The 24298-nt window shown below is 58.9% G+C and overlaps 1 protein-coding gene across 4 annotated transcripts; it reads left to right on the top strand.

Annotated features, from left to right (window-relative positions):
• Positions 1 to 10074: 10074 nt before the first annotated feature.
• On the top strand, positions 10075 to 18180 carry OPRD1 (opioid receptor delta 1). Of its 4 annotated transcripts, none has more exons than XM_075173583.1 (3): positions 10075 to 10304; positions 16587 to 16935; positions 17644 to 18180. In XM_075173583.1, exons 1-3 carry the CDS (start codon positions 10075 to 10077, stop codon positions 18178 to 18180), a joined length of 1116 nt encoding a protein of 371 aa, XP_075029684.1. The 4 variants fall into 4 exon arrangements, with proteins under 4 accessions (XP_075029684.1, XP_075029685.1, XP_075029687.1 ...); XM_075173584.1 differs by having other exon boundaries at positions 16587 to 16936; positions 17648 to 18180; XM_075173586.1 differs by having other exon boundaries at positions 10258 to 10289; positions 16587 to 16936; positions 17648 to 18180.
• The last annotated feature ends 6118 nt before the right edge of the window (positions 18181 to 24298 follow it).

The following is a 24298-nucleotide window of genomic DNA, read 5'->3' as shown; positions in this document are numbered from 1 at the left end:
CCATCACCGATGGGATTCAACTTCTAATTTAAGCCACCTCAGCTCGGATGTGTCTGGGTATCTCCTCTCTGCTAGTAAAGACCAAAACAGGGGGGCCAGCACCCCCCGAGGACCCCCTCAGCCCAGCCCTTGCTGGCATTCCCACCCCTTTTCCCTGGATAACACCCACTCGCTTCGCTTGGAGCATTTATTTACTAAATGCCGTGATTTACTCCCTCCCAGCCTATGGCACTTAATCATCGCAACCAAGGCCACCCCTTCGAGTGCTTGACCCCCGGCCGGACACCAGCAGCATCAAAGTCATGACTGCAGAAGAGCCGTGCCGTCCCCCCCGGTCTCCGGAGGCTCCCGGTGCTGGCCGATGGACCGGGAACGCCGGCAGCAGCTCTGTCCCATGGCTCGGCATCGCTCCCCAGCAGCGGCGAGGGAAGCAGGTGGCCGTCTTGGAAAAATATGGCATTGGGGAGCCACCATCTGTGTCCCCTTGGATGGAGGAGGTGCTGCCCTCCCCAGGTGCTCTCCCGAGGCCACCGGGACAAGCCAGGACAGATGGCAGCGGGCATCGGATTTTATCAGGCTGGGAATTGAAGCGAAGCAAAATCCCTAGTGCTGGCAAAGGGCCGGAGGAGGAACCCACCGAGGCAGCCGTGGCAGGGGTGGTACCACCGTGAACACCGACGCGCATCTTCTGCAGCTCTCTGGTGAGGGTGGGAAGGTTCAGCACCTTCTTTAAAGCTTTGAGCCCTCGCCAGGCGCTTGCACACCTTCACAGCACCCGGGAGAGGAGGATGCACAAGTGCAACCGTGAGAAAGGGGGCAAGCCCTCACCCTACAGCCGTGTTTGACACCCAGCGGGGTAGACACGGAGCTTTCCATAAGTTCCACTGGTAGTCGCAGCTTCCAATGAAGAGGCTGGGCACATCCAAACCCCCACCCTGCAGCAATTTATTTGAAGACAGGGGTAGGGCTGGCACCTACAGCCGGATGCTTTCAGCCCTCAGCAGCCATCAGGGAGATGTGCGTGGGTACGTGGTGGTCCCTGCGCCTGCCTTGCTCCAGGCACCCCGGGGCTGAAATACCTCCTGATGTAGGGGAGATATTTTAAAACACCCAACGAAGAAGTGAGGTTGCTGGTTTTTCTGCTGGAGATCCTCGTTGGATAAGCCAGGGATGAGCTGGGTGGAAAGCGGGTGGCTGGCTGGTGACAAAAGGGCTTTGCTTGGGCTCTGGCCAAGCCTGCGTCCAGCCTGGCTCTGGCTGATCCCAACTCCTGAGCCCTTCAGAGTTTGATCAAAGCGTTAAGGAAAGACCCGGAGCTTTGCTGAGCTTTTTGGAGAGAGCCCTGCCCTGGCAATGAACCGGCCATCACCACCCCTGACCGAAGCCAGGCAGGGGAGGGATGCTGCAGCCTGATTCCCTGCAGCAAGCCCTGCCTTCAGGACCCGCTGAGCACCTTTCGAAACCTCCCAGGATCCTGCCACAAATCCAAGCATCACTCCAGGACCTGCTGCCTGTGAGCCCGCACTGCGGTGGGGACACGCTGGTCCCCGCGCTACCCCACGGCCGGGGAGCCACCCTGCCGGGACCGGGCGGTTGCTGGGAACGGCGAGCAGGCTCCCAGCTAGCCGGGAAAAGAGCCTTAATCACACGTATAAAATACCCTGTAAACCACCAGTGCTCAATCGTATTCCATTGCTTCCCTGACCTTCACATCCCGGTGCCCTGCAGGCACGACAGCAAAGTGCCGGTGGGAGCTGGATGCTCCTTCTGCTGCTCCTGATGCTGATGCCTCCAGGTCTGAGCCACCCCAATCTCCATCCTTCAGCCCAAACACAAACCTTAGCCAAACCCTCCCGTGCTTTTCCACCGGGTTTCCACCAAGAGGAGGTTTCATCTCCTCTCCCAACCCCAAAGCAATTCATCCCAGGGACGTTTGGAGGAGCGTGAACAAGTAGAGGGGAGAAGCGAGCTCTGCGCCTGAAGCAAGAGGCAGCGGGGAAGAGCCGGGCTGCGCCCTGGGATTTGGCACAGTTCGAGAGCAGCGGGATTGCAGCTGGGTTAGCGCTGACCTGGATTCACAACATCAAAGATGACACCCGCCTCCTCCCCGGCGGCCCCGGAGCCCTCGGAGGAGGTGAATCAATGGGTTGAACGCCCACGCGTCCGTCCCGACCCGACACCGGCTCCGCGGTGGATGCGCCAGCGATGGCTCGGCTGTGGGGACCGCGGGTCACGGCAGGAGCATCCCCCCTGCAGATGCTGCAGAAAAAGTAAATACTTTATCTGCTGAGAAGAAAAACTGCCTCCTCCATCACCAGGGTTGGAGGTGGCCCAGGGGTGTAACCCAGGTCTGGCCTGGGTCGAAGCCCTGCCCTGCTGGTCCAGCAACGGGCGCCGGCAAAGCCCCCGCCAGAGCCGCGGGAGACGGACAAAGGGACATTATTCCCTGGGGACACCGGCCGTAAAACTCCTCCCTGGCCCTTGGTAGTGCAACACGTGTGTCTGCACGCATGCACACGGGGCCCTCGTCCCTCCAGCATGTCACAGCCAGCCCCAGGGACCAGGACACACGGTCCCCATGTCACAGCCAGCCCCAGGGACCAGGACACACGGTCCCCATGTCACAGAGAGCCCCAGGCACCGGGACACACGGTCCCCATGTCACAGCCAGCCCCAGGCACCGGGACACACGGTCCCCATGTCACAGCCAGCCCCAGGCACCAGGACACACGGTCCCCATGTCACAGCCAGCCCCAGGGACCAGGACACACGGTCCCCATGTCACAGCCAGCCCCATGTCACAGCCAGCCCCAGGGACCGGGACACACGGTCCCCATGTCACAGCCAGCCCCAGGCACCAGGACACACGGTCCCCATGTCACAGCCAGCCCCAGGGACCAGGACACACGGTCCCCATGTCACAGAGAGCCCCAGGCACCGGGACACACGGTCCCCATGTCACAGCCAGCCCCAGGCACCGGGACACACGGTCCCCATGTCACAGCCAGCCCCAGGGACCAGGACACACGGTCCCCATGTCACAGCCGGCCCCAGGGACCGGGACACACGGTCCCCATGTCACAGCCAGCCCCAGGGACCGGGACACACGGTCCCCATGTCACAGCCGGCCCCAGGGACCAGGACACACGGTCCCCATGTCACAGCCAGCCCCAGGGACCAGGACACACGGTCCCCATGTCACAGCCAGCCCCAGGGACCAGGACACACGGTCCCCATGTCACAGCCAGCCCCGGGCACCGGGACACACGGTCCCCATGTCACAACCAGTTCCAGTCACCAGGACACGCAGTCCCCATGTCCCAGCCTCAAGGGACCTGCTCCCTGCCCAGGAAAAAGCCCCTTCGGGGAGCCCAGGGCTCACGGTCACATCAATTCCCTCCAGCAGCAGTTCCAAGCTTTATTTTTCCATCACAGCTCCGGCTCGGAGCAGCTTCCCACCTTGGACCCCCCCTCCCCAAATGGTTCATTTCGGCGATGACTCACAGGTTGTTAACGCTCCCGAGGTGCATGGGATGGAAAGCAGCGATGCCACCTCCGAGAGCCAGCCGGGGGGGACAGCCCGGGCTCCCAGCTCCCCGAAATCCAGGGAGATGCTGCCAGTTCCCAATCAATGCTCCATTGTCAGCCGAAGGCGGCACCGAGGCGGGTATGAAAATACCTAAATAAGCAACAAGCAGGAAAAAAACTGTAAGTCTCCCATGGGGATTGAATCCCCCGGGGACGGGGTACGGTGCAGTGTCCTTCGCTGCCAGCGCGGCTCGGGGAGGCTGGCGGTGCCCGTGAGCCGTACGCTGGCCCTGTCCCCCTCCCCTCTATGGGGCCAGGCACAAGCTGGGGTGAAGGAAAAGGGTTCAGTCACCCCTCAAATAAAACAATCACTTTGGAGGCATTTTTCAAGGAAACAGGATAAACCAGCTGATGCACCCCACTGTATTTGTAAGGACCCTCGGTGCACCCAGCCCTGGGTGGGGGGAGCGGGGGGCTCAAGGCAGGCTGGCACCCGTCACCAGCTCGAGCCCGACGAGGGGACAGTCTCCCTCGTGTCCTGGGGACACCGAGAACATCTCAGGGACACCGATGGCATCACCCCCCCCCGGGACATCGCCGACCTCTGGGAGAGGGATGGTTGCTTGCAAAGTGCCGAGCAGAGATTTTCCATCCAACCCCCCGACCCGGCTCCAACCCCGGCCGTCTCACAGCACGTCCACCGCTCTGCAAATGCCCTGCCCTCGGAGACAGCCTCCCTGCAGACACTGCCGAGGAAATAACGCTGGGAAAACAAAAAAAACCCCTCCCTCTCACCATTCAGCCACGCATAACGGCGAGGCAGAGAAGAATCTCATCTAATTTTAACTCCCCTGACGGACGGGCTTTGTTCTTTCCCAGCAGCTGTCCCGCAAGGTATGAAAACACTCAGATCTGTTGACGTGGGAAAACAAAACACACAAATCAGCCCATTTTCCTCTTCAAGGCCAATTTACCTGGAGCTGTCAGTGGAAGGAGGGGAAGCGATGAGCCCGGCGGAGCCGGGGGGAGCAGCCTGGACCCGTAGTTTGGTGGGTACCGGTGCGGTTGGGCTGATGTTTGTGGAGCATCTGGTCCATTCGCTCCCTTTCTTGCAAGCCTCGAAACATCTCAGACCTACAGAAAAACAGGGCGACGGTTTCTGCTGCAATTCCCCGAGGTGTGATTCTGCACATGCCCCAGGTCATCCTCCTAAACAAGGGGAGCTGGGTGCAAGCGGAGCCCCCCCCAAAAGCAGCTCACCACAAACTGGGCTCCAGCCAGGTGCCCCCACCGCACTGACCGCGTGGGTTTCTCAGAGATGCAATGAGAGAGGCAGAAATCCTCCGAGCACATCCATCCAACCCGCCCGAAGGGGCTGAATGAGGATGGGCTGAATCAGGCCCTGGAGAATTCTAATGGCAGCTCGGGGGGGTTGGTCAACCCCATCTGTATATCAGTTATGTAAGGGGACGGACGGACGGACGGACGGATGGACAGACTCCTGTTTGGGCCACGCATATGGGACCGCTCTCACCATCATGGTCCTTGCTTCTCATTGAGGTTGGTGCTGGTCCCAGCACCCAGCACCCATCCCCTCCCCAGGATGCTCAAAGGGGAACAGGGGTCCGTGGGGACCGTGGGGCTCCGGCGGCGTGGCAGAGGCACGGTCACCCTCAGCCCCGACCTGCCAGCTTCGTTAATCACGGAGGATTCGTTTGGGCACTTCCCCCCGCTGCTTCTTGTGCCTTGCTTTTAACGCAGCTTCCCCGCGGTGGTTACAGCCCCTTTGGGCCAGGGTCCATCCCTGGAGGGGGGTTTCAGGACAGGGCACCCCATCAGCCCTCCCGCAGCACCCATAGGGTACAAACACAACCCTGCTCTTTTTTACACGTGGTTTTTCTGGGTGCTGCAGCACCCACCTGGATTTCCAGCCTTGAAGGGGGAGCCTAGATCCCATCTCCAACTTCCCATCTTTGACCTGGAAAACGCCAGCGGCTCAGCCTCCGGCCATCCCGGCGAGGCTCCTCCTGCAGCAGAAGGAGCTATTTTAGCTCGCTCGGCTCTGTCCAGGTTGCTGTCTGCCTCGCTTAGCCCAGCTGCCTCCTCGCACGACGAGCCCCCTCCCAGCTCCTCTTACGCATCCTCCTATTTTTAGGCTTCGCCCGCAGACCCCGCGACGGGTTCGCACCCCCCCCCCCCCCCGAGGGCAGACAGCTTCGCCGAGCAGAAGGGAAAGGAGCTGGTGGGCTCGACAGGAGCCGTTGCCTCCCCGTACCGCGTTCCTTCCCCGCAGGAGGGGTTGCATTTGGTACCAAGAACAAAGCCATGCAAATAAAGTCTCTCTCTTGGCAGGGTGCAGATGAAACATTCAGGAAACTTTCCAAGTAGCATCTGATTTTGACTTCTGATGCTGTGGATTTGTTGAGGGGTTTATTCATTTGCTGCCATACCGAGGTTATTTTGGCTCCTCTTGAGCACCCGGGGATGCGATGCTCCGTCAACAAAGAGCTGCACAAAATGCTTTTGTCAAGGGCAAGTGGAAAAGCAGACAAAGAGATGGAGAAAAAAGGTGCCCGCACACGTGGTGTGTCCCTGCCCGTGGGTACCATCCTGCACCAGTTCATGCCAGGGCGTTAGGAAGGGTCACGGATAAGGGTGGGACCAGGGTGCAGCACCCACGGTGGCATTTCAGTCGGTCCCCATCCCCATAGGATCGATGGAGGATGCCAAGCTCCAGGTCTGAGCGGTATCTGCTTTAAAAGCAAAACCCTGCACAAATAAAAAACTTGCGTAGAGCCGGGAGGCGAGAAAGCGGCACACGAGCTGCGATGCAAGCCAGGGAAAGCCCGTGGTCCAACGCTTGGGGCTGCTCGTCTTGCCAGAAGCAACCCTCAACCCAGGTGTAAGCCATTGCGCCCAGCTGCCCCAGCCCCGCTTCTTCAAATTTGGGGCAAAAATCCAGTAAAAAGGGAAGTCAAACACCCAGGAGGGGGAATAAAAATCGTAGCTTCCCCTCTATGCATCACAGCCCTGAATTGTCACAGGCAGGATTCAAGCTGGCTGCCAAACTGGAAATTATATTTATATATAAAGATTTTAAATATATATTTTTATATATTTATATACCTGGCAGAGCTGCCCTGGCTCCTCGGCTCGCGCCCGCGGCCATCGGCACAAGACACAGCCATCCCATTGCCGGAGCCCGGGTTCAGGGCTCTCTCCGACAGGACCACGGCCGGACCGGGTGAGCGGCACCTACAGAGGCTCAGTGTCCTCCTGAGTTCCCGAAAATCTTCTGGGAGAAATCATCTCCCCCCGTTTCCTCCTCCATTAACCTCCAGAGATTCCCGTGGATTTTGACTGGAGTCCTGCCAGAGCAGATTCACGGCTCCTGTGTGTTATTTTTATGGCCATTTTAATTAAAATCAATAAATTCCGGAGGGAAAGAGGGTCTTCCCATGCTTTGTCGACTTTGTAGCCTCTGAGTAAATGAAAACGCCGCCGTTAGCAGCCGCGGCTGTAAATCCCCCCGGATGGACCCCAGCTCGCCCGGCAGACGAGCAACATGAATTTTCCTCCTCGACGGCCTCAGCATCGCTCTCGCCATCTCGATTTGATTTAACTCCTCTTCTGCACAGGGGCTGTTTGGAGGGGGTGGGAGAGGCAGCATCCCCCCGTTATCCAGGGTGTGGAGGAGAAAATACAAGCTAAGGCAAACGCCATGGACAACTTCCTAAGGGGAGCAATTCCCATGGGAGAGCAGGACTCAAGCCAAGGTAAAGTGGCACCCATAAAACTCAGGGTGCAGAGAGAAGTCCCGGCTGCCCGGGCACCCTTGGTCCTGGCTGGGGACTGACCAGCACCAGCGATGGGAGTCAGGATTTGCAGGAGCCATCGCTTCCCTTCACCTGCTGCATGCACGGTCCTCGGGCTCTGTGGGTGATGGTCTCCCCTCCGACGTGACCTCCCTGCCTCAGTTTCCCCAATTTTGGAAACTACAGCCACGGCAGTAGCCCAGCTCAACAGGTGGAGCAGCAAAAAATGAACAGCAAAGCCCTTTAAAGATTTTCCATTTGTTTTATGTACCCGCTGGGTTTATTTTTAACATTCCAGCTGAAAAAACCCAAATGCATGCCGGAGCTGAGCCGAGAGGACGTGTTTGCTGGAATCTGCCAGGACGATGAGCTCCTTGCAGATAACCCCTTGGAAAAGGGTCAGCGTGGGGTTCTCCAGCTGTGCTGGGAGCCAAGCGAAGGGATGAGCCCTCTCCCAAATTGCTCCTCAGCCACACTAAAAGCTCTTTTGCGCTCCCCAACCCAGCATTTCCTTCCCACCGGGACAGACCAGCAGCCGGACTGCGTCGGAGCTGTGCACAGCAGACACTCGCCACCTTGCTCTGGGCCTGGGAGGCTGTTTTCACCCCGGGAAGGGGTTTAAACCCCGTGTCCCGGAGGACACGCATGTGTGGGACATAGCCCTCTGCCCCACCTGGGCTTTCGGTGCCTCCTCACAAAACCATCACAGGAATGGAAACACCCCCCAGGCAGAGAGGCTGCTGCATTGCATGAAGATGCAAAGTGCAGGACGCAAGGCAGATAAAACACATTAAAGCCAGCCCTGTGCTCCCCATTCCCGCCCGTACCCATCCCACCAGCCCTTTGGGATGAAGCCAGGACCGCTGTCACCGAAACTCTCGCTCCGTGACGGCAGAAACCCACCGCACGGCGTTGCTGCCTCCTCGGTCAGCGGCCCAGGAGCCGTTTACCATCATCTGAACCATCGGATGAATGAAAACCTATTAATTCCCTCCTAGGCATTTTTATGAGGCTCTTGATGACATATCTGGATGCTTCGACACTGCAGCAGTTTCATGCTGGCAGAGCGCTACGGAGACTGAAACCCCCATCTCCAGGGTTGAACCAGCTGCTGGCCTTTCCCCCATGTCCTGTGTCCCCTTCCCTGTCCCTCCTGAGCCAAAAGCACCCAAAATTGCAGAAAACCATCTTCCCTGGCCGAGCCAGCTCTGTCCCAGGGCATGGCGATGAATGAAACCATCCCCAAAGTGAAGAGGCGACGGAGGCACCCCAAAAACGGGTCCCCACAGCCCCCACATCTGCTGGGACTCCAGGAAAAATAAGGCTCCTGCTTCTCTGCTTTGCAGATCCTGAAAAGAGGGAGACCTGCTGGGGGGGGGCCGTGCCCCAAGGAGGGCGAGGGTGACCCTCAGCATCCCACAAGCCCAGCTCTGCCGAGCAGGCGGTGCTGATGGGTCCGTGTTTGCACCCCCACCCTCCAGCATCCCCCTAAATCCCTCACTCTGCAGTAGCATCCCTCCCAACCCCCCCAGCACCCCTCTTAAGCCCCCCCCAGCATTGCTTTTCAGCAGCCCCCCCAAACCCCTCACCCCACAGCAACCCCCCCAGATCCCCCCCTGCCACCCCACCAAATCTCCCCCCCAAAGTCCCCCACCAACAGCATCCCCCCCAGTCCCTCCCCCAAGCCCCCACCCCCCAGCATTCCTCCCGAATCCCCCTGCAACATCCCCCCAAACCTCCTCAGCATCCCCCCAAACCTCCTCAGCATCCCCCCAAACCCATCCAGCACCCCCCAACCCCCCAGCATATAGGGGAAGAGAAGGAGGGGGAGAAAAGGCACAGGGCCTGGGGGGGGGGGATCGGAGAGACCCCAGCTTTGCTTTGGGGACAAGAGGGGGCTGTTTGTCCCCCCTGCTTCTTCCAGACAAAGAAAACCCGAAACAGCCACAGCGCCGAGATACATCGCACCCCCCCCTCAAGCCCGGGGCCCCCTGGGGATGCTCGGGGCCACCCCCGCAGCCGTCGCCGGTTCCGGAGGAGGGCGGCAGGCAGGGGTGGGGGGCAGGCAGGGACCACTGGGGGCGCAGGCAGGGACTGGGGCGGGGAAGGCAGGGAGGGATGGGGGAGAGGCAGGGATGGAGAGGGGGATGCAGGTAGGGACCTGGGGGGTGGGAAGGGAGGCAGGGTTTGGGGGGGGGGAGGGGGTCAGGCAGCGACTAGGAAGGCAGGGGTCGAGGGGGCAGGCAGGGATGGGGGGAGATGCAGGGATGAGGGGAGATGCGGGCAGGGATGGAGGGAGATGCAGGGATGGGGGGGAGGCAGGGAGGGATGGGGGGCGGGAGGCAGAGACCGGGAAAGGAGACAAGGACCTGTCGCGGGGAAAAAGGCAGGCAGGGACCGAGGGGGGAGGAAGGCAGGCAGGGACGGGGGGGGACAGACAGGGAGCAGGGGGGAGGATAGCAGGCAGGGAGCGGGGGGAGCAGGCAGGGAGCGGGGAGGGGAAGGCAGGGAGCTGCTGGCGGGAGGTGGGAGGCAGGCAGGGGTGGGGGCGGGCAGGGCCGCCCCCGGCCCCACGTGGCTCGGGGGACACGCCGGGTTTATAAGGCGTCCCCGGCCGCTGGGCGGGTGCGGGAGGCGGCGGCGGCGGCGGCGCTGGCCGGGAGCGGGGCTCGAACCCGCGGCTCTCGGATGCGCCCGGCGGCCACGGCGGGGCCAGGGCCGCCCGCGGGCCATGGAGCTGCCCACGGAGCTGCCCACAGCGCTGCCCACGGCTGCCGGTACCGCCTGGGGCAACGGCACCGCCTGGGCCCCCCTGCCCGGCCACGGGGCCAACGACACGGGGCCGCAGCGGGTCAAGAACGCCACCTCCATCCTCATCGCCATCGTCATCACCGCCCTCTACTCCGTGGTGTGCGTGGTGGGGCTGCTGGGCAACGTCCTGGTCATGTACGGCATCGTCAGGTGAGAGCGGGGCGCCCTGGTGGCACCCCACGCCGGCCTCGGTGCCGGGGAGGGCGAGAAAAAGGGGAGCAAGGGTGTGTCTGGGGGTGAGCGGGTGGGAGGGGAGTGTGCACCGGGGTGAGTGTGCACCGGGGTGAGTGTGCACTGCGGTGAGTGTGCACCATGTGCAAGATGCAAGGCAGCAGCAGAAGCAAGTGTGCCCCAAGACTGGGTGTGCACCAGGGGTGAGAAAGCAGCAGGAGCGAGTGTGCACCAGAACCGAGCGTGTACCGTGTGTGAGACAGCGTGCACCGGGTGTGAGTGTGCACCGGGTGTGAGCCAGCAGCAGGAGCAAGGGTGGGTGTGCAGCGGGTGCTTGTGAGCAGGGGTTAGCACAGGTAGCACCGAGATGGGTGTAGCTGGTGGGTGTGACATGCGTGTGAATAGCGTGTGTGCCAGCACAAACGTGTGTGCAGGATGTCCAGATGCTGTGCGAGAGGAAAATGCAAAGACTGCGTGTGCACAGAGCAGCACGGGGGGGTGCACGGGAGCCGGCGTTTGGGGGGGAAGCGGGGGGACACACCCTGACCCCAGCAGCCGCGTGTTCCTCGCCCTTGCGTGGGGGAAAAGAAGCTGCAGGACTGGTCACACTGTGGTTTGGGAGAGGTGAGAGGCTGGCGGGGTATTTATTTCCAACACACAAATGCTAAGAGCTGCCCTGTTTGCAGGGAGGCTCCCGAGTCCCCTGAGCACCCACCCCACAGCCGGGGGAGAGGGGCTGGTGGGCTCCCACTGGTACCTTCCCCACTCCGTCACTGGGACCCGAGGTGCTCAGAGCGCGAATTACCCACCCCAGCCCATTCCGGGCTCCGCCGCGAGCTTGCGTTCGTTCCGTCGGCACCTCCCGCAGCTGACTCCTGCTTTTCTCTAACAAAGAGCTGGAGCCCGCGTCGCCCAGCCCCAGCTCACACCACGGCCGAGCTGTCCCCCGGCCCCCCCAGCACGAGGTACCGGCTCCAGCAGCACAGAGACCCACTGGCATCCCAGGGGTCCCTGAACCCCACTTTGGCCCCGTCCAGCATTGCAATGGGAAAGCTGGGGCAGGTCCTCGGCGGGCGGAGGCACCTCTCCCTGGGTCTCTGCACCCCAGGATGAGCCACAGGACCCCAATGCCCCCCTTTTCAGCAAACGGGGCACGGCGAGATGCTGCTGTATCCAGCCTGGCGCTTCTGCCAGGGTGCAAAATTTCCTGCCTCTTTGTCCGAGACGTTGGTTGATCCTCTCTGGGTAAGACAGGTTAACGTGGCCGAGGCTGCTGTTCGTATGGGACAATAAAGCCAAGTCCTGCAGACCACAGGACCACCGCCGGCAGCGGGGGGCTGGCAGAGCCCTCCGTGGCCCCCAGACCCCGCTGGCAGCGGAGGCAGGAGCCGTGCTCACCGTCACAGCGCTGGCGGCGGCGGCACAGAGACTTCACCACCTCCAGCCCGGCAGGAGGGAGCAGAGGTCTCGCTGACCTTCAACGCACCCTCTCCCACGCCGGAGAGGGCTTGTCCTGGGGGGAGGACAGGATTCATGGGGTTAATCCCAATTCCCATCGCCCCAGGGGTTGCTGTAACCCCAGCCGGGGCCAAACCAAAGCTTGAGGCTGGATTTAAGCAAACCCTCGGAATCCTCATTTTTAACCATTTCCATTCCAGCCCCCCCTCCCCAGCACTTTCAGTCCATAACGATCGTTACAGGAGGTCAGCACAGCCCGGCACTCCCTGCGCACGAAAGAAATGTGGTGACTCACTGTGGGGAAGGAAACCAGCCTGAAACGTGCCCACGAGCCGCACCGGGCTGCCCATCACCCCTGCGCCTGGCTCCCCGCTCTTTGGGTAGCTCTGCTGTGTATTTTTAACCACCCGAGAGGGTAGGCGGGTGGGTAGCGGGACGGGGGTGTCACTCGCTGACCCTACCTGCTACCGGATGGGATTTTTCATCAACTTGAGGCAGCTTTAAAAAAATCAGCCCTAGATTGAAAAAGCAAATTAAGGTAATTGTCGCAGAGACATACGCCACGTACGGTGTCACGGTGAAGGATGAGTGTTATTAGACCCCCCTTCCAGCTGGTTCTGCTCTTGGAGAAGAGGGAAGGCATTTTAAAGACAAGGCTTTAATGTGCAAACATCGTCCTCCCTATTTAACTTGAGCCTAGTGTTACCCATGCTTTACAAAGCCTGACTCTACAGCATCCACAGACCCCATCACCGTGGTTTCCAGCCCTCCATTTTCCAACCTACCAGCTGATGCTGGAATTAAATGCATCTCCAAGGAATGGATAATCGCCGTCCTCCGAGCCCCTGGGACAGGAGGGGCTGTGGACACGCACAGAGCCCGGCGCGTCCCTTCGCCCCTTACGTGGCCGAGCCCCCCTGGAGTTTCACAGGGGTTCGTTGGCAGAGCTGCTCCATGTCGGCAGGGTTTAGGCCAGGACTAGTTAGGCTCCACTGGGGGAAACCTGTGTCTATGCAGGATAGAGCTGTGAAATGGGATCAGGTTGGGTTCAGTCCTCACTGATGGGGAGATGCTGGGCCTTGTGGCCCTGGGGACATCTCCCGGTGTCACCTCCCACTGCCCTTGGACCCGCGCAGAGTGCCCGGGCAGCCCGCAAGCAGGGCTGGAGCGCATCCTGCGAGGCTCGGGGACCTCGGGGTCCCTGGGGATGCCGCAGAGCCCGTGCGTGCCAGCGCACAGCTACACGCAGGACCCTGCTCCACGACCCCCAGCCGAGCTCCCCAAATGGGCACCCAGCACCCCAAAAAGCCGAGCACAAAACCCAAAGCACTCCTTGCCCAGAGCAACCAAAACCCAGCCGCGCGCCCGGCGGGAGCTCAGCCTCCCCAGCACCCTCCGACACCAGCGCGGCCGACAGCCCCGCCAGCGACCGGCGCCGCCGTTACCACCGCATTGTCGGGCGCTTTTCAAAACACCCCTGGAAGCAATTTACAGCTGCGAGCTCAGGCTTGCGAGCGCCCACGGCCCCGCAGAGCCCATCAACCCCCCCGCCAGCTCCCGCACGGGCTGCAAGGGCATCCCTTTGCTGGGCGCAGGATTTGTTAAGCCAGGTTTTTTAAGGCTGGGGCTTTTAGGAGCTCACGGAGTTTTGCAAGTTGTTTCTTTTATTTCTTTTCCGAGAGGTTTGGAGAGCTAAGGGGTCCCTTAGCTGCTGGCATCGCTGCTGGCATCGCAGCCCTGCGCTCGCTCCATCCCCTCAAGCCTCATCTCTCCAGCAACACCTTCCAGATTGTTTCGTTCAAGTGCGTAACTTCCCAATCAAGGCACTCGCTTAATTGCAATGGGTTTGGCAGCCCGGGGAGCTCCATCAGCAGAAGCGGCCGGTTCGCTCCACTGCAGGGGATAAACCTCTTTCCTGGAGCAGCGGCTTCATTTGCAGCTCGAGGGGGGGGTCACCACGATGGACGCCCCCCACCCCGTGCAGTGGGTTTGACCCTCAGCCCAACCCTGGGGCTGAATCCTGCTCCGGGGGGGTAAATTGAATCATCCCCATCATCCCAGTTATCCCCATCGCTGCTTTGCCCTCACCAGCAAAGCCCCATTCTGCCTGGGGAGGGGGCTACAGCCCCGGCCCCCCCGAACCCCCCCAGCCCCGGCACATCTGGCAGGGGGTTGGGGAAGTGCTTACCCAGCACGGCCGAGCGCGCCTGGCAGAACACGGCGTGAATAACTGATTTTTTTCCACTTTACTCGAAAAGCAGAGATCAAAGAAGTGTGGATCTACTTGAAACGATTATTTTTTAATCCAGGTGAGGCAAAACCTGACAATAACACAAATTCTCAGCTTTTTGTTTAACCTGGAATGAAACTTTTCTAAGAGATGCATTCGCAACAGAGCTTGGAAAATAACACTAAAGAGAACTGAAAAGGGCTTTTCAAGGAAAAGACATTTTTAATGCTGTATTTAAAATAATAAAAAAAAAAAGTTCAACTCAAATGTTTTCACCCTTGGGCAAGGGGCTGCCATTTGCAGCCGAGGCGAACGAGAAGGGAAGGCCGCTGGGGCTGGGAGCCGATCCGAGCTGCTATCTTCTCCCAGAGAGAAATGGTTTTTGCAGCCTCCATCTCCTGGCTTTACCGACAACGTAACCCGGAGGGTCTCTGCCCCCGCCGGCACGCTCTCCTGACCCTGCTGAGATGGAGAAAAGGATAAAGTGAAGGGAATTGATATTACCATCGAGCCCAGGAACCTCTTTCCTACACCAAGCCGCTCTCCTGGTCTTCAGCCGGGGCGGCAGAGCAACAACCATCTGAGATGGGAGCTACTCAATCCCCTCACCCCAATTTACTCCACGTACCCCACCACATGATGGGGTTATTCTATGAGCTGTGCCAATATCTTTTCATCTGGCAACGATGGAATCATAGAATCATTAAGGTTGGAAAAGACCTCTAAGATCATCGAGTCCAACCCTCAACCCAACACCCCCATGCCCACTACACCATGTCCCCAAGCGCCTCATCTACACGGCTTTTAAATACCTCCAGGGATGGGGACTCCACCACTTCCCTGGGCAGCCTGTTCCAAGGCCTGGCCACTCTGTCAGTAAAGAAATTTCTCCTCATGTCCAATCTAAACCTCCCCTGGTGCAACTTGAGGCCATTCCCTCTCGTCCCATTGCTGTTACTTGGCAGAAGAGACCAACCCCCACCTCGCTACAACCTCCTTTCAGGGAGTTGTAGAGCGCGATGAGGTCTCCCCTCAGCCTCCTCTTCTCCAGGCTGAACAACCCCAGTTCCCTCAGCCGCTCCCCATCAGACTTGTGCTCCAGGCCCTTCACCAGCTTCGTTGCCCTTCTCTGGACACGCTCCAGCACCTCCATGTCCTTCTTGTGGTGAGGGGCCCAAAACTGAACCCAGGAGTCGAGGTGCGGCCTCACCGGTGCCAAGGACAGGGACGATCCCTTCCCTGGTGCCAAGGACAGGGACGATCCCTTCCCTAGGGATCCCTTGTGTCCCCCCGTGCACCGGGGCTGAATTCAGCCCCGCTCTGTCTAGGACCGGCCCCCCCCGGGATGCTACAGGCAGGTTTAGCCACGCACAGAGATGCTTGTGTTCAAACTGACACTTTTGTTAATTAATTAGGGTGCATCTAAATGAGCTCAGGGCTACGGAGGATGCTCTGAGCAACAGGGACTTGCTGGAAGGGAGCTCATGGGGAGGGTTCGAGCCGCCGGCGTAGCCCCGACCTCAGCCTAGCAAACAACCCGGGGGCGGCCGCAGAGCCCCCACCCCGACCCAACCCCAGGACCCCGGAGAGCAGGGCTGAGCACCCATTTCCAACCAACCACGCCATTCAAAGCACCACCTTGAGCAACACCTGCGGGGCTGGATGCTCGGAGAACACGCACCCATCCCCACCGGCCACGGCGCTTACCGGTCCTGGCACCCACCAAAACGATGCCTCATCCCTTCAGGAAGGGTTTTTGGCACTCGGGACCGGGCGTTTCTCTTACCGGCACGTGACAAGGACCAGAGCTGGCGTGCCAGCCCCGGGTGGCCGCAGCCCTTGCCGAATGCCCCGGGGAAAGTGGCAGCGTGGCCCCGAGCCACGTGGCCGCGGCCGAGGCAGCCAGGCTTCCCCAAAGGCTCTGGAGCTCCAGCCTGGCTAATTGGGCTGCTTCCAGATGGGCAATTTCCGGGGGTAATCGATCCAATTTCTGCAAGTAAACTCGACAGGGAAGCAAGAGAGATAATCATGATTTACTGGGTGGAAAAAGCAGATAAAGGAGGTTTCAAGAGGGAAAGGACGTTGCGCAACTGATTCAGGGAAATGGAGTAAATCGATTTAATCGGAGGAGTGACTTCTCTGAAAATTTCTTCAGATTTCCTTTGAATAAAGGCAGTGAGGTGACTGAGCGTCACCTCCCTGGTCAGGTATGGGATAACTGCTTCGGCAGGGTCTAAGCCATGTTCTGCAGGTGCTGGATAAGGTCTCACGTGTGAGTGCAACCCCCGTGCTCAGGCACCGGGATTTCCACACACACTAAAACCATGCACGAAGACCAATACTTTCTCAACGTGCTCCCTGGTCCATCTGGAAAGGTGCTGAGCACATTGGTGCTGCAGAAGGGCACGTCACAAGCACGTACCTTTGCCCACCAAGGCTGATGGCACCATGCGAGAAGCCAGGGAAAGCCAGGCTGTGCCCCCTCCTCATCGCCTTGAGTGTGCACACACAAACCTGGGCATGGTAAACCAGCCCTGACCACCTGTAACGGCTCCTTTCTCTCCCACCCCCAGGTACACCAAGATGAAGACAGCCACCAACATCTACATCTTCAACCTGGCCCTGGCAGACGCGCTGGCCACCAGCACGCTGCCCTTCCAGAGTGCCAAGTACCTGATGGAGACCTGGCCCTTCGGGGAGCTGCTCTGCAAACTCGTGCTCTCCATTGACTACTACAACATGTTCACCAGTATCTTCACGCTCACCATGATGAGTGTGGACCGCTACGTCGCCGTGTGCCACCCGGTTAAGGCCCTGGACTTCCGCACGCCGGCCAAGGCCAAGATCATCAATGTCTGCATCTGGGTGCTCTCCTCCCTCATTGGGGTGCCCATCATGGCCATGGCAGTCACCAAGTCAAAAGGCAAGTGGCTTCTGGGGAAAGGTCCCCTCCTGTCCCATTTGTCCATCCCAGGGGTGACCCGGTCAAACCCAAACCACCTGGTCCTGAACCAGGTTTGAGCTCAGCGATGGGCACCCCTCCACGGGACCATAAGCGTGCCCTGCCGTGGAAAATCATCACGGTGGTGTTATTTTCCACCTTGGCTGCAGAGGTTGGAATCTGTCCCAGAAATTGTCCTCCCTCTTCCCCATCTCCAGTCCAACCAGTGCCTCTCCCCAGCTCCTGGGGTGCAAATCAGGTGCCTAAAAAAACTCCCAGTGGTATTGCAAAGTCCCCAACTGGTCCACACCAAGATCCGCAGGCCCGTGTGAGGACGCCAGCCCTTGGCTGCTAGGAAAGCTCTGGGCGTCTTGAGGAAGGGGACAGGTTTCAGTGGAAGGTGACACAGGGACGTGTCCATCACGGGGGTTGGGAGGAGACAGCGTGGGGATGGCCCAGGAGGTTCTTAGGGAACAAGTTCCTGGGTCACTGCACCCACCACGTCCCCTCGGCACCCCGGGGGCAGGGGGCTGGTGGCACAGAGCTCCTGGGGAAGCTCTGGAAAGAGCTGGCATGCATCTCCTTGTGGTTTTAACGAGCATGGACATGCCCAGCCATGACCGAGCAGAAAGCAGACAGTAGTCACAGCAGATGCTCCACCGGCTCCCTCTTTGATCATCCTCTCTCCTGCAGACGGGATGGTGCTGTGCACGCTCCAGTTTCCCGATCCTCCCATCTACTGGGACACCGTGACCAAGATCTGCGTCTTCATCTTCGCCTTCATGGTCCCCATCTTGGTCATCACCATCTGCTACGGGCTGATGATCCTTCGCCTGAAGAGCGTCCGCCTCCTCTCGGGCTCCAAGGAGAAAGACCGCAACCTGCGGCGCATCACGCGCATGGTGTTGGTGGTGGTGGCAGCCTTCATCATCTGCTGGACGCCCATCCACATCTTCGTCATCGTCTGGACGCTGGTGGACATAGATAAGAAGAACCCCTACGTGGTGGCCAGCCTGCATTTCTGCATCGCCCTGGGTTATACCAACAGCAGCCTCAACCCCGTCCTATACGCTTTCCTGGATGAAAATTTCAAGAGGTGTTTCCGAGAGTTTTGCCTGCCTTTCCGAACCCGCGTGGACCAAAACAGCTTCTCCCGCGCCAGAAACGCCACCCGGGAACGTGTTTCTACCTGCACCCCTTCCGAAGCCCACAACAAGCCGGCATGACTAGACGTGGGCAGCCTCCAGCGGGGCTGCCGGGGCCACGGAGGGGACGACCTGCGCTCAGAAGTGACCCAGGTCACCACCACGGAGCTCTAGCGGAGCGGTGGCCCGGGCGCTGCTCGATAACGTCGCTGGGTTTTTGTTCCGACTGACAAGAAGTGACTGCAAAGACTTTGTTCATCCTGGAGAAGCCAGGATGGGAGAATGGGGACTCACCAAGCGAGGTGGGGAGAGGACCAAAACGAGAAGCGACCTGGGCAGAGCTGCTCCGCTGCTGCTCCCACCGCAGCCCCGTACACCGACAAGGGTTGTCACACCGACCCGCGGCTGTCGGCGAAGCCCGAACCTCCTGGGACACCACGATCGCAATGACCACTGCATCTCCTCCCGCATGGGCCGAGACGGCGTCGCATCCGAGGCAAGAGGGGAAACGCTCCCGCGGCAGACCGTGCCGGTGGGGGGGGGGGTGATGCCACGTCACGGGGCCTCACTCCATCCCCCCTCTGAGCTGTGTCCAAAAAACGGCCAGAGATGGGAAGAGAAAAGGGTGCCGCTTCAGAGACGGTGTTATCGAAGAGGATCCATAGTACAAATTTTACTGGAGTCCTTCAAACTGGGACTGGCCCCGGAGGACAACTTTCCACTGCTCATGTCCTTACTGTATTATTTAGAGACCTCTGACTGCAGCCAGGGCAGCCCATCACGGATGTGATACTGGGAATACGGATACGGCCAGGGGACGGGTGGGGGGACGGGGCAGGGTCCCAAGCTCACCCCGTGTCCGCGTGCCCATGCCAAATTCCCCCCAGCATCCGTCGGGGTGACAGGGAACCGCTCCTCACCCGTCTGCCTCCAAAGCCCGAGAAAGATCTCGTTAAGGGGGCAACCTGGGGGGACTTGAGGAGTTTCTCGCAGTGCTAAAGCAATTAGGAGGGACTAACGAGCGGTGCTGCGGGGGCTTTGCCTTCCCTGCCCGGTGGGTGAAGGAGGAGCAGCGGCACTGCCCAGATTTCCTTTAGCAAAGCCCAAAAAGGATAGGATTCCTTTTTTTTTTTTTTAATTAGTAGAAGATAGGAAAAAATCTCACCATCATTTCATAATTCCCCAAGCGGGGGAATTCTGTGCCCAGAAAGGACCCGCAGCCCCCCACAGAGGCAGAGATTTTGGGATCTCCCGCTCAGCGCTGCTCCGGATGGAGCAGCCGTCCCTCCGGAGAAGCGGCCGAGCTCCAAGGCAGCGCATCCCGCGGGAGCCGCCGGCCAGCGACCCCGCACCGCCTTCTCTGCCGCTAAACCATGACCGACGGCTCCTCCCGGCCTTCCGCTCCCTGCGCCATCCCCGCCTGCCAGCGGCGTCCGGGAATCGCGATTTTTTCCTTCCTCTCACCTTCCCACCGCCGCGCTGGGAGGTCAAACGGGCGGAGGAGGAGGAGGAGGAGGCTCGGAGGGAGCGGTAATAGCATTTAGTGGACAAATTGATGCAGCTGGAGGAAGCAGGCGAGCGCCCGGGTGCACCTGGGGCTCGTGGGCTGGACGGAGAGCCTGGGTTGTGTCTCTGGTTTTTCCAGTTGCATCAATTTAGCCAAATAAAGGTCATTACCTCTCCTTACCAGCCCTCACCTTTCTCCAGAGCCTGTGGAAATTGCAGCCTCCCCATTAGGAAGGCAGAGCCGACCAGGCAGCCAAAACCAATTTTTCTTTCAAAGGAATCAAAATAGGGTGAAATTGCCCGTTTGGATCTCAAATCAGTCGCTGCCGAAGCGCGCCAGCGATCCTCCCCGTCTGCCCGCACCGCGTCCCCTTGCCCTGAGCAAAAGCCTCTCGCTCGGCGTTCCGTCAGCCCGGACGTCTCCAGCTCCCGCCCAGGGCTCCTCGGGATCCCGTTTCAAGCACGGACGGAGTCCTGGACCACCAGCAGAACCACATTTGCTCTGCTCATCCCCTGCCTCCGTGGACCCAACGTTCACGAAGCATCGGGAGCTGGAGGGCGAGCAGGATCGGCTCCGGAGCAGGAATTGGGGGAAAACCCCCAGGGTCCCATGAGGCTGAGCTTCAGCTCCATGAGAAGAGAGCCTAAGGTATCCAGAAGGAGTTGGAGACCACCCTTCAGCTCTCCATCTCCACCCAAGCTGGGGGCAAAACCCTCAGCGAAGTGTGGTGGGAAAGGCTCTTGGTGTGGAGCTGGTTCCTGGGGAGGTCCTGGCAACGGGGGGAGGTCCCGGCAGGGCTGGATGTCCTTGCAGGGGTGGGATGTCCCACGCTGTGGACCAGGACAGCCCGGGTTTCATTCCAAGTTTCAGCGTGAAGCTGAATTCCAGCTTGATATTTCAATTTTGAGGGGTAACCCCAAAAATGTGATGACCCAAAATCATTGGTCTCTTTAATTCACCTTAGCCAGTGCCTCAGTGTCCCCGAGAAATACCGACCCCCTCATCAAGGCTGGTAAAGGCACGAGGGGAGCGGCGTTTCCAACCGCAGCCGCGGTGGCTGCCGAGAGGACAGCGAAGAAACGGGGGGACACAGGGGAGGTGAACCCCATCACCCCTCCCGGATGGGGCATCTCTGCCCCCAGCGCAGCCCCTTCGAGGACACGCCATCGCCTTGGGGGGGACGGAGCCGCGAATGCCGGGGGGCTGCGGCTTGACTCGGCCACCCCCCAAAGCTCCATCACCCCATTTCCCATCCCCACGGGATCTTTCCCTCTGCCGAATTCCCAGCCTGCTGGGAGGTGTTGCCTGTAACGGCCTTAAAGCGAATTAAAAGGCTTCAAATCATGATTTTTTTAAACTCAGCCACGCTCGGGCAGAGCTGGGAGCCCCGGACGCAGGGAGGATCCTGACTTTTCTTAGCTTAGGTTTTGCTGAATAATAAAAAAAAAAAAAAAAGACTATTCCTGGGGAAAAAGGGGACGCTGATGGCAAACACCGCAGCGGAGCCCTTGCGATGACGCAGACCTAGAGCATCCCTCGCCTACGGCAGCAGCCCGAGGGCTGAGCCCCGCAACGGCACCCACCCAAAAACCAGTTCCACCAGTCCTTCGTTTGGACTGGGAAACCGGGGTCGAATCCTGAGCCAGGGAAAGATCGCTGGGAGCTTCTATCTGCCCATGCGGAGCCATGCCGCAGCTGGGATGCTCGCAGGGCACTCTGTATACTTATATATACATATATATATGTACATCTCTCTCTTGTCTATAGCTGTATGAAATCAAAGCGACCCCAGGTCACCCCGTCCCCGCTATGGCAGAACCCTGTAACCCTGCGCGTGGTGGAGCTCGGGCTCCTGCCCCAATCTGCCGGGTCCACAGCATCGATCAGGACCTCGCAAAATGCTTCAGCCAATATTTCCAGCTCCCAGCCCTCGTGATTTTGGGTTTTCGCTGGCATTTCCGTATAGGAACCGCGCTTTCTAAAAAAAAAAAAGAATAAAATAAACTAAGAGATAACAAAGCAGTTTCCAGCTCTCCTTTGACTCTCAGGCACTGGAAATGAGCAGGGTCCCGCGCAGGGCAGCATTTTGGGGAGTGGTGGGAGAGGAACCACCTCTAAATTCAAGTTTTGAAGACTCTCCTGTACTGGAAAAAATCCCTCGTAAAACCCCGAGCCCCTTTAGCTGAGGTTATTTTGCAAGCCCCGGCAACCAAAAGCCTTCGCACCGCACCGGCGGCATTCGAGGCGTCCCTCTGCTGCCGGTCATCCAGATATAGTTTTATTTTAATAGCCCAGCAGCTCAAATTCTGGCCTAAATTACATTTGTAATTTAAATGCAAATGAGGATTTAGTGAAAATGCAAGGGAAAGCGGTGTCGGAGCCTGTGACTCCACTTCTGCTTAATGAGACTTTGGATTTTAAAGTATTTATCACTTCTGCCGTGTGGATTTGTGAAGTGTTTTGTGAGTTCCCAAAGAACGGGAAAACCGTAAAGAGCACGGGGGGGGATGCGAAACCCAGATTTCCAGCCTGGAGCTGATTTCTAGCAGGGGCATCGCTGCTCCAGCACCGCTCCAAGACCCCTCTCCATCCTCCAGCGCCCTCGGAAAACGAATCCAGGCACCGACTCCAGCAATTTCACAGCCCAGTTAAACCAGCAGCCAGCCCAGCTGAATAATGCAGCAATGGGAGCTGCCCCGCACCTACAAGCTCTTTCCAGGGACCGTCTTTGCAGTCTAATAACATGTTTGCCACTGCAGAAAACGTTCTCTTTTTTTTTTTTTTTTTTTAATTAATCCACCAAATAATGAACCCTAATGTAACAGGCTTTATTCTTACACGTGTGATTAATTACCAAGCCGCCTGTTTCTTTTGTCTGCACCGCAGGTTTAGCCTGACTTTGTAATTGCATTATTATGCATATGGAAATGAGTAAATCTGGCTTTTCTGGCGAGGACGCGGGCGATATCTCCCACCGCCCTTGCTCCGGAGCAGCCTGGGGGGGATTCAGGCTCTCAGCCCTGAGGAGACGCTGCTTGACTTGTGATTCATCATTTAAAAAGAAAAAAAAAAAAAAAAAGCTATGAATAATTACTAGAGCTTCCCCCCCCCCCCCCCCCATCTCCTTTCATAGTTATAAATTCTGCTGTTTTATTCCCTTGCAAGCGGGACTGGGAGGATCACGCAGAGCCCAGGGACCGGCGGTGGGGGGTGGCTGGTCCCGGGGGTGCACGGGGGCTCCTCCACGCAGGGAAGGAGCCGGGCTCCCGCTCCCCAGCTCCCCAGGGCTGTCCTCAGCCGGGGGAGAAGTTTTCTCTATTTTTGGCCTGTTAAAGGAGATGAACCAGGACTTCAGCAGTTTTGGGAGGGGGCAGAGAGCCCCACGCGTCGCTATTTCAACCCAATTCCCATCCCCAACACGCTCCTCTACCAGGAGCCCGCACCATTGCATACCCCAGTTATACTGGGATATACTGGTCAGATTCCCAGCCTTTAGAACAAGACTCAGGGAGGTGAGACCGCCCGGTGCAATGACCAAACTCTCTCCTTCGTTTGCAGCCCCATGATTAAAGACCCGCGCGACCCGACACGCTGCAGCAGGCTGTTTAATTAGCCGGCTCCCAAAGCCCAGGGAAAACCACAGGGCCCTGCCAGGCAACTTGGCAATAATTAAAACTCTTTTCCTCTTTGAGGCAGGAAAAGGAGGACAAGAAATCAACTCGGTATCACCCAAATCCTCTTGAAGACGCAATTCCCTCCCGCTAGATCCTGCAGGAGCGTTGCACAGGTCAATTTTTTTTGCATCCAAAAAGGAACATGTTAAAAAACAAAGAAAAAAAAAACCAAAAACCAACCCAAACAAACCCCACCCATCGCTCGAACAACACACAAAGTGCTTTTATTCTGGAGACAAAAGAGCCTCACAACACCAGAGCTCATCTTCCGCGGATGCTAAAAGCCCCAAATCCCACGTTCCCATCTTTTGTCTGTAAATTAAAAGCCTTTTACGCACTTCGAACAGCAACAGATGGGGACCAGGAGCGCGGGGTCTGAGCCGCCGAGCGGGGACCCCCCCGGCAATGAGAAAGGGCCTGGCTGTGCCGGCGGGGGAAAACCTCCACCGTGCGCTGAGGTCGGACCCTGGCAGAGCCGGGGGTCCCCCCCAAACCCCACCATGGGACCCAAATTCCTCCTCATCATCCCCACCGCTTCGCTCCGCCGGCGCAAAACCTCATTAATGAGATGTTTCCCTTTCCTCAATTAAGCTGTTTTCCTTCGCCCGCCCTCTCCCCCCCGCACGGGGGCTCATCCTTCCCCCAATTTCCAGCAACTTCCCATTGAAGTGTCACTCCGGCTCCCAAGACAACGCCGGCTGATTCATCAGCTCCGAATATTTTAAACCCTATTGTTCTCCCCAGCCCCGTTTTTCCCTCTTTCTTGAAAATACCAGCGGGCTCCCTACTCGCCAGGGGATTTTTCCCCCCCCCCGCAGAAGCAGGACCAGCCCCTCGAGGACGGGTGGATGGGAACGATCCCACCCCCTTTGGGAATGATCGGGTTTTTGTCCCCAGCTGCAGGAGATGGAGGAGGGAATTGCATCGGCTCCTGGCAGGATCCGGCCCCGGGGGCACCACGCAGGATGGTACCACCAGCCCGGTCGCTGCAAGAAATTGCCCAAACCTGGGGGATGGA

This window comes from Calonectris borealis, chromosome 25, assembly GCF_964195595.1.
Source record: "Calonectris borealis chromosome 25, bCalBor7.hap1.2, whole genome shotgun sequence".
Taxonomy (NCBI): Eukaryota; Metazoa; Chordata; class Aves; order Procellariiformes; family Procellariidae; genus Calonectris; species Calonectris borealis.
Note: the sequence above shows the minus strand (reverse complement) of the source record. Positions and strands in the feature narration are given on the sequence as shown.